We start from the raw sequence: 19,220 nt of genomic DNA, 5'->3' as shown, positions 1-19,220 counted from the left end.
TCTGCAAGAACAACCAGTGTTCTTAACCGCTGAGCCATTTCTCCAGCCCTCTAAGCTTGTTTTATACCCTTCAGTACAACTGATTGGTTGAGATTATTTTCTAAGTGATCTGCTAATTTGCATAATATCTGCCTCTTCCCATGAAAGCATGACATCCCAAAAGAGAAGCCTATTCCATCCTATTCACTATATAGACCCTGCACATAGAACCATGTTTGTAAGCTGGGCATGGTGGCACACACCTTTAATCCCAGCACTCAGGAGGCAGATCTCAGATCTCTGTGAGTTCAAGGCCAGCCTGGTCTACATAGTGAGTTCCAGGACCTGACCCAGCTGCTGACAGGGCCACAGAAAAAAAAAAAAAAAAAAAAAAAAAAAGAAAAAAAAAAAGAACCATGGTTACTACTTAGCAAATAACAACTGCAAAAATTAAATATATGGATAAATGAGTTGGAAAAAAAGTGGCTCCCCAGCATAGAGGTTTATGTCTGTAATCCTAACCAGCACTTGGGAGATTAAGGCAAGAGGACTATTTGAGGCTAGCCTGGGCAACAATGTGAGTACCTAGTTCAAAAAGCAAAACAAAACAAACTGTCCTTACACAAGGGAAATCAGTCATTATCTCTTCAGATTGGATCTATTCCAGGAATGTTAGATCTGTGACAAAGCTGTAAGGTGAAGGCCCAAAGTTCATCTCACCTGTTCTGCTCCCACCATGCTAATTGGCTTGCACTTGAAGAGGTGGGTGATGAATTTAGGAATGAAGGAGCTGTGAATAAAAAAGTGACAAATTAAGCTTATATTCTTTGCAGGAAAAGAGCTCCAAAAACTTTTTAAGCCTCTACTCCCTTCCATGAGAAAAGTGAAAATCAAGGTAGACAGCATTGTGCCCTATACTACCACTCTTTCTCCAACTTTATCTCTAGTTTTTCTTAGGTAAGTATAGCCTTCGGATTCTAGGAAAAATCTCACCCCATCTTAAGCAACAGAGGTGAATTAGTTCTGCTTATGGTGCAGGGGATGTAACCCAGTCCTCCCCAGCTTCAGTCAGTTCCATTGGTTACTCTGGTCCTGAGAGGTAAACGTGGTCTATGTTAGTCCAATCACCTAGAGGGAAGAGCTTCATGGCAAGGCTGGTGTGAGACTCTCTCCTCCCTTAAGGTACTGTTGAATTTGGATATAACACAAGTACCTGTCATTCTACCACCATTCTGAGGTTGTGGCCAGCCTCAAAGACAGCAGAATATCCTACACCTTGATGATATCATTGCACCCCTGCTCTCTCTCTTTATAAGATTTATTTATTTTTATTTAAGTGTCTGTGTGTGTGTATGTGCATGTGGGAACCAATGGAGGCCAGAAGGTGGGCGTCAGATTCCCTGGAGCTGGAGTTACAGGTGGTTGTAGGCTGCTCCAAGTGGGTGCTGAGAACCAAACTCAAATCCTCTGCAGCAAGCAATCTTAACTACAGAGACGCCTCCAATCCCTGCAATCAACCACTCTCAAGTCTGTCCTATCTATCTCTAGACCTGGGGTTATATGAAAGTTAAAAATCTACCTTGCCATTCAAGTCAGTTTGAATCAGGGCTTTTATTACTAGTAGCTGAAAACATCCTAACAGCTGTAAAAATGGAAGACATACAGGTAGTTAAGGGTCTTAAATGCAAAACCAAGAAATAACTAGACAGTAATTGTCAGATCAAGAAACAAAATTATATAATCTTCAAAAAGTTTGCTGAGCATTGAGGGACAACCTGGGCCAGGTGGGATGCTGCTGCTGCTTTAGGGAGAGTAAAATTCCAACAAGTCAGGAGAGCTTTTTAGAAAAAATTGTAAGACATGAATCAAGAAAGCTGGGCTGTACTAATGTAGATCAAAAGCTGTGGAAAGTAGATGTGTGTACAATTGGGCAGGATCCCAAGTGAGCTTAACTGTCTCACTTAGAGAGGCTGCTGTTGGAAGCAATGCAGCCATGGATGGACTTACTTTGGTGGGGCAGAAGGGGAAGTTATAGAAAAGAACCTGATGTTCAGAGGTCAGATCCAGGGGCAGGCCTGCTGATCTAGAGGGAGTATGAACAAGGGGCTATCTGGAAGGGGTTCTTCAGAACTTAAACAAACAAACAAACAAACAAACAAGTCAGGCATGGTGGTGCACGCCTTTAATCCCAGTACTCAGGAGGCAGAGCCAGGCAGATCTCTGTGAGTTGGAGGCCAGTCTGGTCTATATAATGAGTTCCAGACCAGCTGGGGCTACAGGGAGACCCTGTCTCAAAAAGACCAAAAATAAATAAATAAAACCCCCAAACCCCCAACAAACAAGTAATGAGAAGCTGAATTTGTAACTCCTCACAACTGTACACATAGCTTGTTACCTAAGCTACTTACACTGTGGTTGTGCCGTTGAACTGCCTCTGTGTTAAATGACAGGGGTGGGCTGAGGAAACACAGGGATGACCCAGACACATGTCTTTGGAGGAGAAATCACAGCAATGTTATGGGTCATGGTCAAAGGCCATCAGGATGGAGGTGGTGGCCTACCTCTGAGGCTTCTAGAATTAGGCTGATATTTTACAAGGATGAGAGGATACCATGGATTAAAACAGAAATACTTTCTAGGTCCCAGGTTAAACTTTTCCAGATGTGGACAATGAGCATCCTATTCCCAGGGCACTCAATATGACCTGAGTAATAAAGTTAAAGGGTATTGAGAGAATGTGAGGCTGATACTTGGATAGGCTAAGCAATGGACTTCTTATTCACTTTGACCTGAACTCAGTCGGACCCTTGGGCACCCACAATGGAGATTTTGAGTCACAGTAAATTTTTAGAGATACGTCTAGCAGTGGTTACAGGGACTGTCACAATGTGATTTATCAGCAATGCTGTTAGCATACATTAATGATCACCCAGAGAGAGGAGGGAATGTCAGCTCTTGGTCCATCTGCTGTGCTGCAAACATAAGCACTCCCTGGGGAGTCGTCTCTAGCCTTCCTGACAAGGTAGAAACTAAAGCTAACTCTACAGCTACTCTGTTATTGTTGCTCCTTGGGGATTTATTTATGTCAGCCAGGGAAAACCCTAATTGAATACAAACAGGGAGAGATTTGGGGAAGAGAGAAACTTGCAGTTCTGAGTCACCAGTTGGGACCTGGATGAGAACAATACAAATACAGTAGCTTGGACAGCACTGACCTTCCTGAAGCTCTTCCTCGAACAACTTGCCAAACTGTGTGTCTGATAATTAGTCAGAAGAGACATTGGCCCTCATCATTGCCTGGCCTCCTGGGAAACAGTGTCAGAGCCAGATGCTGACTAGCAAAGGACCAAACTACTTCCTTGCTTCAAAACTCAAGCCAGAAGTGGCCACACACGAGTACGTGACAGGAAGGTATGCAACTCAAGTGCTCGCTCCATCTACCTGGCAATAGAGCTCCCTGACTTGCTCTTCCCAATTTCTAGTAATTTTCCTGGACATAAGGATCCACAAGTGGATAAATTCTGGCAGCTACAGTAAGTATCATGGAGAAAGAGGAAGAAAAGGCTCAAAGCACAGAACTGATGGCTCTAACCTTAGAAAGTTTATAACTGTCAGACATAAGGTGCATATACGAGACCACTGAAAAATATTGTCATTACTGAAAACCTGGGAAAGGAGTGGTTACATCTACACAATTCAGAATAGCAGGATCCTCTAACTCATTTCTGTTTGCTTTGGTGTGGTTAATGACCTCTCTGTAACAGTATATGGACTTCAAGTAGCACATCTGCTTTTTACCACTATACTCCTTTTGGGTACAGAGGAATATTAGTTTGCCTACAGTTAGCAGAATAAGCCTGGCTGGAAGGTGGGATACCTGGATTGTGAGCATACTGGGTAGTTAAGTATGGCATTAAAATAACCCAGTTGATCATGATACCAGAATCTCGTAGAGCTCTTCCAAGTACAAGCATGACCCCAGGGATCAACCACTTGTGTCATGGTAAGTCAGTATGGTTTGCCAACTACACAACTCTTGTGGTGGATGTGGTCATGGGCAGATGGTACATGGGCACCTCTGTGCCATCTGCCTATCTATGTTGGGAAATTAAAACTGCTCCAAAACAGGAGGTGTATTAAGAAAACAGAAACAACTCAGGACTTACTTTGCAAATTTAATGCAGAACTGCGTGAAGTATTTTCGTGTGGAAGCCAGGTTGTCACGGATGATGGGGACATTCTGCTTAATGTGAAGAATGACAGAAGTGACATAAGGGCTCTGGTCACCAACGTGCTCCACGTTCTGCCACTGCATCTGAAATAGAAACAGGACAAGACCAGGCTTTAGACCCTCTGCAGGGGAGTAGTATCACCTGTTACTGGGAAAGGGGGGTGGCGGAAATTAGGTCACCACATGGTATCACAGGGATTCACTTCTTCATCTTGGGCCATTTGCTGTACCAACTCTGTGAAGCAGTGGCTGCTTGTGAGTAAAAACAAGCATGCCCTATGACCCTTGCCGGTGCTATGGAGTACAGGCTCCTCCTCTTTTCCTATCACTCCCTCCATGCTTTCAGTGTCCTTCTCTTCCCATCAAAGCAGCCATCTCATAAGGAACCCTCACCCCCTCACTAGGCAGAAGAATGAGGATCTTTCCAAACCCACAGAGAGAGACACCACCAACAAAGACCAAGAACAGGGGATGGATGTCTACTTCCAAGCAGTTATAGGACGGGAGACCCAGGAAGTGGCTGGGCAAAATGAAACCGAGAGGATTAACTCACACACTTCCTTCAAGTGAACTGGGAGAAATTTGGGATTCTCTTTTTTGGGGTGGAAGGTTCTTGAGACAAGGGTCTCACTCTGTAGCCCAGGGTGCCCTTGAACCTCCTGCCTCAGATTCCCAAGTACTGGGGTTATAGGCATGAGCCACTATAGTCAGCTACAAAACCAAAAACCCCAAACCAAAAATACTATGGGTTTTTTCCCTAAGTAATGGAAATCAAAACCAGGTCCTTGAGCAAGCTAGGCAACTACTCCAGCACTGAACTACACCCCAGCTCTGAGTTCTGGATTCTTTAAAAGGAAACTAGAAATGGCATGATATATGAGGCTTGCTTTGATAACCTGGGGCTGAAGAGGGGCAGGGTGCAGATGAAGCCTGATTAGCAAAGCTGGAGGCGGGGACTCAGGGACACTATGTTGTTTTCTATACTTTGAAGATATTTGAAATCTTTCATGATCAAAACATTTAAAAGATGTGTATGTAGAATGTACCATTCCTAAACTAGGATTCTGGTGGGATTAACAGATGGAAAGGGAAGCGATCTTGGACAGACGCCAGGGGATAGTTTTAGGATAGTTGGTGATATGGGGATCAGGGCAGGAAAGAGGTGTAAGGACTGCAGGTGGCAGGATCAGGGGAGGTGAACACCATGGCAGGATCAATGTGGTCTTTGGCAAAGAATAAAAATGAGCTCAAGCTCTGACACCCAGAAGTGAGGGCATGCTTTGCAAAGCTCGAAGAAGCAGCACTGTAGTGTCTCCTGCCCCACCTGGCAGGCACTCAGCCCTGACCCTCTCCTGGAGGAACCCTGCTGAGCTGGCTTCTAGAGCCAGCAGGCCTGCCTGTTCAAACACTCTTAAGCCAAGCACAACCCATAGGTTCCATTCATGGAGGTCAGCAGCTCTAAGCCCTTGATGTCTCTAGCAAGAAAACACTACATTTATAGAACTCTTGGGGAAAGGAAAAATTCAATACTGAGAGTTTGTTTAAAAGGGTCCTATTGTACAAGGGTGACTGCAGCAGGGAAGCTGAAAGGACATGGTTTTGCCCCAATGTTTCTTCAAATCTGCAAAATTTGAATCCAAAAGCTTTAGGCATGTGCAAGTACGGAACTTCATCTTCACTTTACAGAAACATGAAGAGTCTTACACAAAGCTTTAAAACAGCCAGGCGTGGTGGCGCACACCTGTAATCCCAGCACTTGGGAAGCAGAGGCAGGCGAACTGATGTGAGTTCAAGGCCAGCCTGGTCTACATAGTAAGTATCAGATCAGCTGGGGCTACAGGGAGACTGTCTCAAAAAAGACCAAAAAACAAAAAAACAAAGCTTTAAAACTAGGTCCCATGCCTGCAATCCCAGCTGAGGCAGGAGATTTGAGTTTGAGGCCAGCCTAGACTACATAAGCAATACTTTATCTCTAGCAAAACAAACAGACAAAAACAAAACAAAAAAAAAACAAACCCAAGTAAACAATCACAGGCTGCTGATAGGAAAGGTGAATTTGGGGGCTGGTGAGGGATGGCTCTGCAGTAAAGAAAGGCACTTGTTGCTAAGCCTGGTGATTTGAATTTGATCCCTGGGGCTCATGTGGTGGAAGGAGAGAACTGATTATTCTAAGTTGTCCTCTGATTTACACCCACACACACCTACACACACCCACACCCACACACACCATGGCACACTTGTGTGTCTTCCCCAACCCCCAATAAAAAAATTTTTTTTGGTCTTTTTGAGACAGGGTCTCCCTGTAGCTCCAGCTGGCCTGGAACTCATTATGTAGACCAGGTTGGCCTCAAACTCAGAGATCTGCCTGCCTCTGCCTCCCAAGTGCTGGGATTAAAGGTGTGTGCCACCACGCCCAACTAAAATAATTTTTTAAATGTACTAATAAAGTCAGCAGAGACTGTCCTAGACTGCTTAGAGACTGTCCTAGAGACTGTCCAGAGACTGTTTCAGATAGCTGATGCCTGCCCTCGGCCATCTCAGATGACTTTGAATTTAGGTAGTAATTCAAATTGTTCAAGAAGCCAGGTGTAGTGACACATGCCTGTAATCCCAGCAGTCAGGAGGCAGAGAGGATTGCTTTAAGTTTGAATAGTCTGGTTACACAGTGAGACATTGTCTCAGAAAACAAAATAAAACTAAACTAAAGTACCTGAAGCCTGCATTATGAGCTCCTGCCTCTGCCTGGCACTATCCACACGTCATTTTACTCACTACTCACATGCATCTCACTTAGTTCTGATAATGATCTTATAGGACAGGAAACTAGGGTGGCACAATTGAGACAACCAGGCCTGTCTAAAAACTGAAGCACTACACCAGTGTGCTTGCTAGATATTTGTGAAAAAAAAATAAAAGACAAACCAAATAAGCAGCCCCTACTTCACTGGGCTAGTTCAAGGTAAGCTCTGTGTCTCATGGAGAAGCTGGTGAAATGTGTGTCCGGCAGGCAAATCTCTCAACAAAGGGCATGAACAGTGTTTGCACTGAAACGGGCATTCTGAATTATAAGACTCTAGCACTTCCAGATAAACTCTGGCATGTGACGTTTAAAAGTTACCCCTTTACAGTTGGAGTTTTCCTTTTGTGCTTTTTGTTTGGAGGTGGAGTCGTCTGAGGTCGAATACCATCTGGTACTATATAAACAAGAAATAGTTTTAAAAGAATGTTGTACCTAAGATGCAGTGTTGACAGAAAGAGCAAGCAAGGAAATGAAGACGGTAATGATAGAAGCCCTCAAGACCCTGTTCTGTTTTCTGTCTTTTTGAGACAGGGTCTCCCTGCAGCCCCAGCTGTCCTGGAACTCACTGTGTAGACCAGGCTGTCCTTGAACTCACAGAGATCTGCCTGCCTCTGCCTCCCAAGTGCTGGGATCAAAGGCGTGCGCCACCACGCCTGGCAAGACCTTGTATTTAACCATAGGTGACAATGTGGGGCCCAAAGAATCTGCAGAGCTCTGCTTCTGCTGCCTGAGGTGTGTGGTCCATGCTGATACTTCCCAGGGCAGATTCCTACCATTCCCACAGAACCCACTGCAGCTGAGAATCTGGACAACACAGCCCACAGCTAACTTACTACAAAACCTGCATTTTCTCTATAGCTATATAAAACCCTACAAGAGGTCTCCTGAGAAACTAATTTTTCTCAATTGAAAATTTGAATTCCCACCTATTAATTTTGATCTTGAAATTAGACAGCTATGAAGCACAGTTTCAGACATTTGGATTCTGGGAGCATTTCTGGGCAACTAGGCTCTTGTGCTGTGGTTTAGGCTTCTGAACCACAGGCTTCATAGAGGCACATAGGCACACAATCCCACTCTGTCATTCATGGCTAGGTCACTCATGCCTTCAAGCCTCTGCTTTATTTACAAGCACCTTCTGCATACACAGCAAGCCTTGGTCAGGAAATAGAGGGGAGATTATTTATGGCCACCTATTATGTTCCAGGCACCATGACTGCTTATGATGATACAGTGAAGGAGGTGTTATTATCCACTTCATAGGGGAAGACATGCTTGAGGACAATAGGTGGTTTGTCTCATGAAGTCTAAGTAGGCAGCTGGCAGGTCTGAGACCTACATGTTGGCTTGTCTCACCCTAAAGCCCACATTCTTTCCACTGCACTGGTACTTCTAGAAAGAGGACTTACCATCCTCAACAAACCTGAGAGTAATGGGGGGGACTCAGACTCAGCAAAACCTATGTTTGGACTGTGGGTACAGATACACAGATGACTGGGGAGTGGCTGGGGTGTGCACAGAAGGAAGAGCAGATGACTCATTGCAAGTCCTTAACTCTTAAGGAAAAGTCAAGATGATCCAGAATAGACAGTGAAGTAATAAAGGACTTAAGGGCTAGAGAGATGGCTCAGCAGTTAAGAACATTAGTTGTTCTTGCAGAAGACCTGGGTTCGAATCCCAGCACCCACAAGCCAACAAACAACTGTCTTTAACTCCAGTCCCAGGGGATCAGACAGCCTCTTCTGACCTCCACAGGCATTGCTCAACACGGGTGCCCTTACCTACATGCAGGCAATACACACATGCACATAAAATTAAAAAAAAATTAATAAAATATTAAAAAAATAAAGGGCTTAAGGAAAATAAGTATATATGTATGTATGTATGTATGAATATATTTGTGTGTGTGCACATGTGAGGTGTGTGTATTTCCAATCAATGGGGAGATAATTTTTATTTTATTTTCTAGACCAGGGCTTATGCAGCCCAGGCTGGCCTTAACTCTCTATATAGATGACCTTGAATTCCTAATCTTCCCGTTTCTACTTCCCAAATGCTGGCACATACCTCCCAATTGGGGTCCCCACACCCAGACTGCAGGGTGATTTTATATAACATTTCATTTTTTTGATGTGATTGGTATTAGGAATAGAACTCAGGGTCTTGTACATGCTAGACAAGTGCTCTACCACTGAGCTATGTCTCCAGCCTTTTTTGTATTTTGTATTTTTGAGTTAGTATCTCACTAAGTTGCCTAGGCTGGCCTTGAGCTTGTTCTTTAACTTTTGATCCTTTTGCCCCAGCATCAGGAGTAGTTGGGATTTTTAGGCCAGAGCTACCAGGACTGGCTAGACAACCCTTCTTAAAAGCAACTTGGAAATATCTATTAAAAAGCATTTACACAGCCTTTGATCTCTGTAATTCTGTTTAAGTAATCAACCTAATTTTATGAGTGTTCACAAAAGAAAATATAGACACACAACACTATTCAGTGCCAATGTGTAAGTGTGAAAACCTGAAAGTAACCCACACAGCCAGGAAAAGTAAATGCATTAAATACATTTTAAGGGGAGCAGTAGATTATGGTACTTAAGGGACTGAGGACGAGACTCTGACTGTCCATACAATCTTCCGAGGGCATGACTTGAACAAGCTACTTGCTCTCTCTGACCTTGGTTTTCTCATCTATACAATTGGAATGGTGATAGTTACACTCTATCATTGAAAGATAATCCATGGAATGCTCTTAACATAGTGTGTTACATATATTAGTTCCATGGTAAGAATCTTTTTATTGTGGTAGTTGAGGGCTGGGAAGTGAACTCACAGCCTTATACACACTAGTTCTAAAACTAAGCTACATCCATAGCCCTTTAATTCCATGGTAAATGTTAGCTATAATGATTTTAACGAATATTGTCTACTATGGAATACTATGCAACCAGTTAAAATACAACTCTAGATCAGATGATTAAAACCTGCTATGGGTTAACACTATAAGCAATGTGTAAAGTATGAACATCAAAACTTATTTTTTACATTTATTTATTTGTGTATATGTATGCACAAGTACCATGGTGCAACTGTGGAGGTCAGAGGACAATGTGTGGGAGTTGGCTTTCTTTTGCAACATGTGGGTCCCAAGAATCAGACTCAGGTCCTCAGGATTGGCAGCAAGTGCCTTTACTCGCTGAGTCATCTCACTGCCTCCCTGCCAGCCCTTTAAAAATATGTCAGCATAAAAAAAAAAATGAATGAAGGAAATCTGATCATTTGAATTACAGAGGATTATTTCCTGCTTTTAAAAATATCTGGGGGTAGCCGGGCGTGGTGGCACATGCCTTTGATGCCAGCACTCGGGAGGCAGAGGCAGGCAGATCTCTGTGAGTTCAAGGCCAGCCTGGTCTACATAGTGAGTTCCAGGACAGCTGGGGCTACAGGGAGACCCTGTCTCAAAAAGACCGAAAAAAAAAAAAAAAAATCTGGGGGCTGGAGAGATGGCTCAGTGGTTAAGAGCACATACTGTTCTTCCAAAAGACCTGAGTTTGGTTCCTAGTGCCCATGTCAAGCAGTTCATAACTGCTTGTAAATTCAGCTCCAGGGGGATCCAATACCTCTGGCCTCTGTGGGCACTGCACTCACCTATACAAACCCATACAGACTCACACACATGCACATAATTTAAAAGAATTAAAAATCTGTATTTTCTAATAATAATGAGGATGATCTGTTTTTACTATAATAAAGTGAAACATATTTTTATGAAAAATGACACATCTTGATCATGAGTGAACCATGAACTTCAAGGCTGTTTAGCAATGGCACAGGTGGGCCTGCTGACACAGATTTGCATTTTAATGACTAAGGAGAATGAGAAAAGATCCGAGGCCTTGCTAGTTTCTTCAAAACCTCTTTGGGGAATAGTAATTCAGTTTCCTAAATCAGTCCATGTTTGCAATTCTGAAACCTAATAGAAATTATTTTCCAGACTGGAAGGAAATTGAATTTATTACATTTCTTCCTGCTTTTTCTAAAATTACCATTAATGGGAAAAGCTAAGTGTGTTTGACTTTGGATAGAGACTTAGATTCTTTCAACTCAGTGATCAATCCTAAAAAAAAATTCACCAGTGAAGAGGGAGCCATGGGGCTAGCGTGCCCTTTTAAGGAGGCAGATATGCATATTTTAATCCTAGTTGTAAGGCTATACTTGGACATACTGACTCTCAAGAATCTGTGGAATTCATATTTAAAAGACAAACCCCTCACACTTCTACCCAACTCTCCAGACAACCCTGCTCCCAAGAATCAAAAGATGGTTTCATTTATGGCTCCAACAGCATAACATCAAAAATACACAGATAGACAAGCATGCCAGAACAGTTTGTTTGTTTTCAGGACAGAATATACAAGGAACTTGATACATTGTCTTCCCTGTAGAAAAGACAGCACAGTAAAAAACTGGATATGGATCTAACACTATGAATGCCTGCCAAGCTCATAACCAAGGACATACCAGAGCTGGGCACATGCTGACCTGCTGTTTGTTATGTATCCCAGACTGACCTGGAACTGGATATCCTCCTGCCTCAGCCTCTGGAGTGATGGGATTACAGGCATATGCCATTGTATGTTTTATTCCAGCTTGGCAGCTCTATACTTTTTCTTTTGTTCAGCAGGAGGCCTCCTGCACACACCTAAATGAGGTACAAGTGTATGAAGAGGCTCTGAATTCTGACCTTTCCTAGCAGCTGCAGGAGCACTGCCCCCCAAGCTATTTAAGCAAAAGGAAGAGCCTACATCATCCTCAGCTGGAGAGGCAGCAGGGCTATGACTCTTGTCATCTCCACAGAGATGTCCAGCCTACTGGCTCCACCCAGCTCAACCTGCTCAGCATTATCTGCCCCACTTTCCCATTATTCTTTGGTCAAATGGGTGTTTTCAGTCCTTCTTTTTTTCTTCTTTTGGCCTCTTTTACCTTCAGTGTCATTCAGGAAGAACTGCTAAAGCAAGAACCACCTTCTTCCATGACATCCTAAAAGGGATAAGACACAAACCTCAGGGTGTTCAAAGCTTAACAAGCAAGATGGAGGTGGAAAATAATTGTATGATAGAAAGGTTGGGGCTGGAGAGATGGCTCAGCGGTTACCATCCTTAACTCCAGTTCCAGGGGATCCAACGCCCTCTTCTGACTTCCGTGGCATTGCATGACACAGGTGCACTCATATACATGCAGGCAATACACTCTTTTTTTTTTTTTGAGACAGGGGCTCCCTGTAGGCCTAGCTGTCTTGGAACTCGCCATATAGACCAGGCTGGCCTTGAACTCACAGAGATCCGCCTGCCTCTGCCTCCCAAGTGCTGGGATTAAAGGTATGCACTACCACGCCTGGCTTCAGGCAATACACTCATACACATAAAATTAAAATTAAAATAGCACTCGGGAGGCAGAGGCAGGAAGATCTCTGTGAGTTCAAGGTCAGCCTGGTCTACATAGTGAGTTCCAGGACAGCTGGAGCTACAGGGAGACCCTGCTTCAAAGAGATTAAAAAAAAATTTATTTATTTTTAGAAATAAAATTTAAATAAAATTAAGATAATAAATAAAAATATTTTTTTAAAAGAAAGATAATGTAAGCACTGAAGTATCTTGAGGGAGAAAGAGGAGTGCTCTGGGAGAGGAAAGAATGGCAAGGGACCCAGAATAACTAAAACAAAATTAAGTTAAAAAGAAACAAAGTCAGAGGAGCTGTAGTTCCTGATTTCAAAGATGATTACAAAGTGATAAGCATTGAAATAGTGCAGCCAGTGGTATGGGGACAGACATTTAGGTAAGTGCCAAGATAAACCCTGTGGCTACTGTCATCTGGTGTCCTCTTCTTGTCTCCTCCTCCTCCTCTTCCTCCTCCTCCCACCTCCCTCTCTTTTGATTTTTCACAAAAGTATCAAGACTACCCAATGAAGAGAAACTGTCTTTTTAGCAATGGTGGGAAAGCATGCAAAACAATGAAGAGACTCCTTACCTCACACCATAGTCAAAGTTAACTCTAAATGGATTGAAAACCTAGATGTAAGAGCTGGGACTATAAAACTCTTTGAGAGATACTGAGTAAGTATTTTCAATTTTGGATTAGGTAATACGTCTTCATTATGATACCAAAAGCATGAGAAAAAGAATAAAAATGATTAATTACACATTTCAGCAAAATAAGAAGACATTATCCAGAAAACAATGAAGAAAACAACAACTTTTACAACTCAACAATAGAAAGAAACCCAAATTTGAGAATAGGTAAAGGATTTATTCAACACTTCTTCAGAGAGGATATGTAGATTGCCAATAAGTACCTGAAAAGATGCTTACTGCCGATTTAGCTCCTCATCAGAGAAATGCAAATTGGAGCAGGAGATACTTCTTCACACCCAAGAATGGACATAATTTTAAAATAAGTATTAGCAGAGATGTGGAAAGATTAGAACCCTTCTACTGTACTGGTAGGAATGCCAAGTGCAGAGTATGGAAAACCATTTGGCAGGTCTGAAGAGAACTGAAAACATACATTCATGCAAAAGCTTGCACACAAATGTTCACATCACTATTCACCGTAGCTAGAATAACTCTACTGTCCATTAACTACAGAACAGATGCTAAAGTGTGGTATAGCCAAATAACAGAATACCATTTAGCCATAAAAAGGAATGGAGTAGAGGCTGGGTGGGTAGCTCAGTGGTATAGCACATACTTCCTACCTGCAAGATCCTAGGTTCAACCCCTAGCATTTTTCTTAAGGGAATATGCAGCACTGGCACATGATACACTATAGCTGAACCTTGAAGACACTGCAGAGTAAAGGAAGTCAGGCATTAAAAGTTATACACAATCCTACTTATGTGAAATGCCCAGAACAGGGAACTGTACAAGGTGGGTATGTTGGCACATGTTTTTAATACCAGCACTTGGGATGCTGAGGCAGGCGGATCTTTGTGAGTTTGAGGCCAGTCTGGTCTACCAGGACAGCTGGGGATAACAGGGAGATCCTGTCTCAAGAAGACAAAACATAAATGTCGAGAACAGGCAACTGTACAGACAGGAAGTAGATCCATGGTTGTCAGAAGAATGAAGGGTAACCACTGATAGATATAGGCTTCTTTCTGGGGTGATGAAGACAGTCCTAGAGACTGCATGGCTTTGTGCATGTACTCTACTAACATTTCACAGGGTTTAATTGTGTAATGAGAATTATACCTCAATTTTTGAAAGGGAGACAGATATTTGAACTGGATCTTGAACAATATGCTTGCAGGTTGAATAGATGGCTCAGTGGTTAAGAGCACTGGCTGCTCTTGCAGTGCACCCAGGTTCGGTTCCCAGTACCCACATGGCAGCTAACATCTGTCTTTAACTCCAGCTCCAGGAGATCCAAAGCCCTCTTCTGGGCTCTGTGGGCATTGCATGACATGGGTATACTTAAATATGTACAGGCAAAACAAATACATGAAATAAAAATAAATAAAATAGTTTTTTAAAAAAGATTTGCTTGATGGGGTAGATAACAGTGAAAAGAGAAGTCTAAGAATAAAGATCAGAAGGCAAGAATGCATGGAAACCAGCAGAAAGCAGTGCACTTTCAGGTAGGTGGAACTGGCTAAGAGGTTGGAGTGCATGGTATACACACAGGAGCGGCAGAACCTGAGCTGACAATGCATCGACAAGACAAATAACAAAAGCCTTATATGGGAACTGAGGAGAACCCCACAGCATGCCTCAGACTCTCAGGACAGTGATGTGACCTTGTGGTTCGCCTCCATCTACCTGGTTGGGAGCCTCCTTTCATTACCTCAGAATCACCCAAGAGCTCTGCTGTGTTGGCAAGCCCACACTTTCCTCACTGTTTATGAATCATATATCTATTTACACCACTGGTTATTTTGAGCTTTTACCCCAGCATAGTGTAAACTCCTTGAGGGCAGACTTTTCAAGTTAGAGTACTCTGTGAATTCCTAAAGCATTTAATGGGTGGAAATTTTGCCAAGCTCTCTTAACTTTAAAAACCTCTGCTTACCCTGCAACCCTGTTTGGCTTCCTCATCACAAATTCGGCCAATGAACCATGTCTTACACGACAGGTTGACTACTGATTCTGTTCTTCTCCTATGGTGCCGATTTCTTCCCAGGCTCACACCACAGCTACCTGGGCCTGTCCTTCACATCTTCTGCCCTCACCTACTAGATGAGGCACCTGGAGATAACGCCTGTGCCATTCCCAGCCCTGCAATTCCTAGCACTGTGGTGGGCAGAGTCTGAATTGGACTGTTCAGCCAGCAGCCATGATGGGATCAGAGAGAAAAATAGTCATTATCATAAAAGTTAAAAGAAAAACCAAAACCAAAACCAAAAAAGCCCTGGAGGCTACAGGAAACAGGATGCAGGCACTAACAGAGGGCATGTATTGAACTAGTCTGTGACCACTACCATGTGTATTTTCATCACGTGGATCTCATTTTGCTAGAACTCTAGAAGACTCAGACAAAAAGGAATAGCCTCCCAGCTGCTATGTTCCCAAGCCTATGGTTTTTCTATGATATAAACACAAGATTCTGGACGTATGGTTAATGTTTGCTGGAGTGGATCTGGGGGAAAAATGGATGATGAGGAGGGGGTAACTTGAGGGAAGTCTGCCTAATGAACTGACAGTTCATATAAGCAACACCTGGAGTGTTAAACCCACTCCAAGTGTTATTTTACTGGAAAAAAAATTCCATTCTTCCTTCGGTAATGTGAAAATTCTTTCGGCAGATGTGTTCCAGGCTACAGTGTATGGCAGTTTAGGGGAGATGGCAGCTGGAATGGATCAGATTCAGGATACACAGAATGTTCACCAGCAACAAGGGGATAATCAGAGCCTACAAAATGAATCCTCACAGTCCCACTTCTTTAAGAGGATGGATTGGCCTTAATCTGCCTGCACACGGTGTGCTGCTGGTACACACTGGGGATTCGGGAAATACCAACCAGCTTTGGCTGGGCACAGGGTCGGCCTAGAGAATAGGAGCTTTGGGACACCTGCTGTTTCATGACTTCCCACTTCACTCCTTAAAACCCCAAAACTGAAGTTTTGGTTTTGATCCTATTTTTGTTAAATATTTATAATCTACCATAAAACCAAATTCAGACAAATGTCTGCTTCCAGAACCCTCAGACACGGCATTCTTGTCAAGAGGGGAAAAAGACCAATGCTTCCTGAGCACTTGCTCTAACTGGCACCACCATGCACTCTTCCTGTCCAGTTTCACAGCTCTGGGGGTTGGCCAGACAGCTGCACTTCATGTGGAGAAGATGGGCCTGTACAGATTAAGTCATTTACTCAGCACTCTCAAAGAAAACCCAGAAGATTCCAAAGTCAGGGTTCCTCCCACTGCCCTCTGCCATAAATTCTACCTAGTTTCCCCCAGACAAGTTCTTTCCCCAAACTTTGCAAGAATGCTCCAAAAGTCTACATTGATAGGCTTCAGTAACCTTTTTCTGCAAAGGGACAACTAGTAAGTAAATGTCTCTGCTTTGTGAATTATAAGGTCTCTATTATAACTATCCAGTTCTACAGTAACGGCACAAAAACAGCCATAGATAGTATATAAGTGAATGAACATGGGTATGTTCTGATAAAACTTTATTTACAACAAAGAAGTAGTAGCTCACATTTGGCCCACAGGCTATATCATCTGTTAACCTCTGCTCTACAAGGTTAGTTGGCTTTAAAAGTCAATAAAGAATTGCCTACTTTCTACTTAATAAACATGAGGTCTTCAATAGGACCTATATACTTAAGGAATTTACATTCTAGTTTTCTTTGGGTCTTATTTGAGACAGGGTCTCACTGGAGCTCAGACTGGCCTTGAACTTGAAATTCTCCTGCCTCAGCCTTCTAAGTGCTGAGATTATAGGCATGGATCACTATACTCATCAGGAATTTACATTCTTTTGGGAAGAAAAGGCACAGACATATAAAAGCCAAAAACAGCAACAGGAAGAAGCACACTAGAGCCAAAGGAGGACCCTGAGGGCTGAGGGCACATTAGCAGAGTCCACCATCTGATAAAATCATCTAGCGCTGGCATAGACACTCAGAAAGAGTTGGAAAAACCTCTCAGTGGGCAAGAATGAAGAATGAGTCAGAAATGACCACTTCAGAGCTAACAAAAATGCTCATTGTGGTGAGAGCACAGAGAAGTTTTCAGCAGAAGCCAGATGCTGATCTAAGAGCCATCTCCTTTAGACTCACCAAATACACTCCTGGCTCCTGCTCAAAAGACCATCAGTGGCCCCAGGTGCCAGGTAAAGTGAGTGCTCTGGGAATGTGGGGAAGTCTCCCCAGTCCCCTTTCAGCCAACACTAAGTAGAGTCAGAACACACAACAGGAAAGGCCAAAAGAAAGCATGCCAGCCACCCTGGAAAGACCTCACCTTGCTCATGGCAGTTAGGGCAGGGTCACAAGCTGCATCCAGATCTTGAACCAACAGCTGGATGCTGCTGGAGATGACACTGCAAAGAAACAAATTGTGATCACTTCCAAAAACTGTTTTTAGCACCTGTGCAAAATTTAGATTTGTCATTTCATCCTAAAATCTTGGGTTTTAATTAATGACACTGGAGGAGTAGCTGGCTCTTTCTTCAAGACCTGATCTTATGTGGTTGTGTCTACCTCATCAGGACCCAAACAACCAGGCTACTCCCAGTAACTCCCACCCCCAGAATCTTTTTGAATTTTTCACCTGTATTAAAAGTTTATGCCAGCTGGAGAGATGGTTTGGAGGTTAAGAGCACTGGGTGCTCTTGCAGAGGACTGGGTTCGATTCCTAGCACCCACATGGCAGCTAACAACTGTCTGTAACTCCAGTTCCAGGGAATGTGACATACAAGCAGGCAATATACTCATACACATAAAATAAAAATAATAAAATTCTAAAAGAAGTTTATGTTGAAACAAAAAGATGAGGAGGAGGAGGGGAAAGAGAAGGAAGCCGCCGTTGCTTGCCACCACTGATGCTGCCACAGACATTCTGCCACACACCAGTAATCCCAGCGCTCAAATATCTGTGAGTTTGAGGCCAGTCTAGTCTACATAGCAAGTTCCAGGCCACTTAGGGCTGCACAGTGAGACACTGTCTCAAAAAAAAAAAGGAAAAAGAAAAAGAAAAAAAGGGGGGGGGGAGCTGAAATGGCTCAGCTGATAGAGTGCTTTCCATGCAAACATGAGCATACGGGTTCAGACCTCAGGACCTGCATAAAAAGCTGAAAATGGTAGCATGCACCTGTAATTTAGCACTGGGGAACTAGAGACAGGATGATGCCTGGAGCTTGCCAGCCAGCCAGCCAGTTTAGTCAAATAGGTCAGCTCCAGGTTCATTGAGAGACTCTGTCTCAAAAAATAAGGAGAGCAATTGAGGAAGACACTTGATGTCAACCTCTGGCCTCCATATGCATGTGCACAGCACAAACACCACACACACACACACACACACACACACACACACCTGCACACACAGAGTTTAGAAACGGACAGCATATGGACTAAGAATCTTTATTTTTCCTCAGAAAGTAGTTGATTGAGTGAAAATACTGCAAGGCTGGGGCTTGCTCAATGGTTTAAAACATTGGCTGCTCTTGCATCTGGATCTGGGTTCGATTCCCAGCACCCATATGGTGCCTAACAACTGTCCGTAACTCCAGTTCCAGGGAATCCAATGCCCTTTTCTGACCTCCGTAACCACTGCATGACATGGGTGCACTTACACACATGCAGGCAATACACTCATGCACATAAAATAAAAATAATAAATAAGGGGCTGGAGTGATGGCTCAGTGGTTGAGAGCACTGACTGTGCATTCACATATATGCAGGCAATACACTCATACACACAAAATTAAAAAAAAATATTAGAAAATACTGCAAGGTCCCATTAGAGAGAGAAATATTCCAAGGTGTAACTATTTGATCTTGGTGGGTTCACCCTATGCTCCAATATGTCTGCATGCATGCACACTCACAGGCACTATGCACGCTCACAGGCACTCATGCATGCTCACAGGCACTCATGCATGCTCACAGGCACTATGCATGTTCACAGGCACTCATACACTCTCACAGGCACTCATGCACGCTCACAGGCACTATGCATGCTCACAGGCACTCTGGCCTGCTCACGCGGAATTCA

General features: G+C 43.3%; 1 protein-coding gene across 3 annotated transcripts in view; it reads right to left on the bottom strand.

Moving 5' to 3' along the window:
* Window positions 1–19,220, bottom strand: part of Vps53 (VPS53 subunit of GARP complex) — a 182,014-nt gene that overhangs the window by 14,397 nt on the left and 148,397 nt on the right. For all 3 annotated transcript variants that reach the window (XM_008828753.3, XM_017797063.2, XM_029561438.1), the window contains 3 exons: window positions 17,469–17,547; window positions 4,146–4,294; window positions 700–769 (listed from right to left, as the gene is read on the bottom strand). In XM_008828753.3, the coding sequence (XP_008826975.1) occupies window positions 700–769; window positions 4,146–4,294; window positions 17,469–17,547 (298 nt within the window). The remainder of the gene's footprint in view (window positions 1–699; window positions 770–4,145; window positions 4,295–17,468; window positions 17,548–19,220) is intronic.

This window comes from Nannospalax galili, unplaced genomic scaffold (assembly GCF_000622305.1).
Source record: "Nannospalax galili isolate Female #2095 unplaced genomic scaffold, S.galili_v1.0 scaffold212, whole genome shotgun sequence".
In the NCBI taxonomy this organism is placed as follows: domain Eukaryota; kingdom Metazoa; phylum Chordata; class Mammalia; order Rodentia; family Spalacidae; genus Nannospalax; species Nannospalax galili.
The sequence above is the reverse complement of the archived record's forward strand: the minus strand, read 5'-3'. Positions and strand labels throughout refer to the sequence as shown.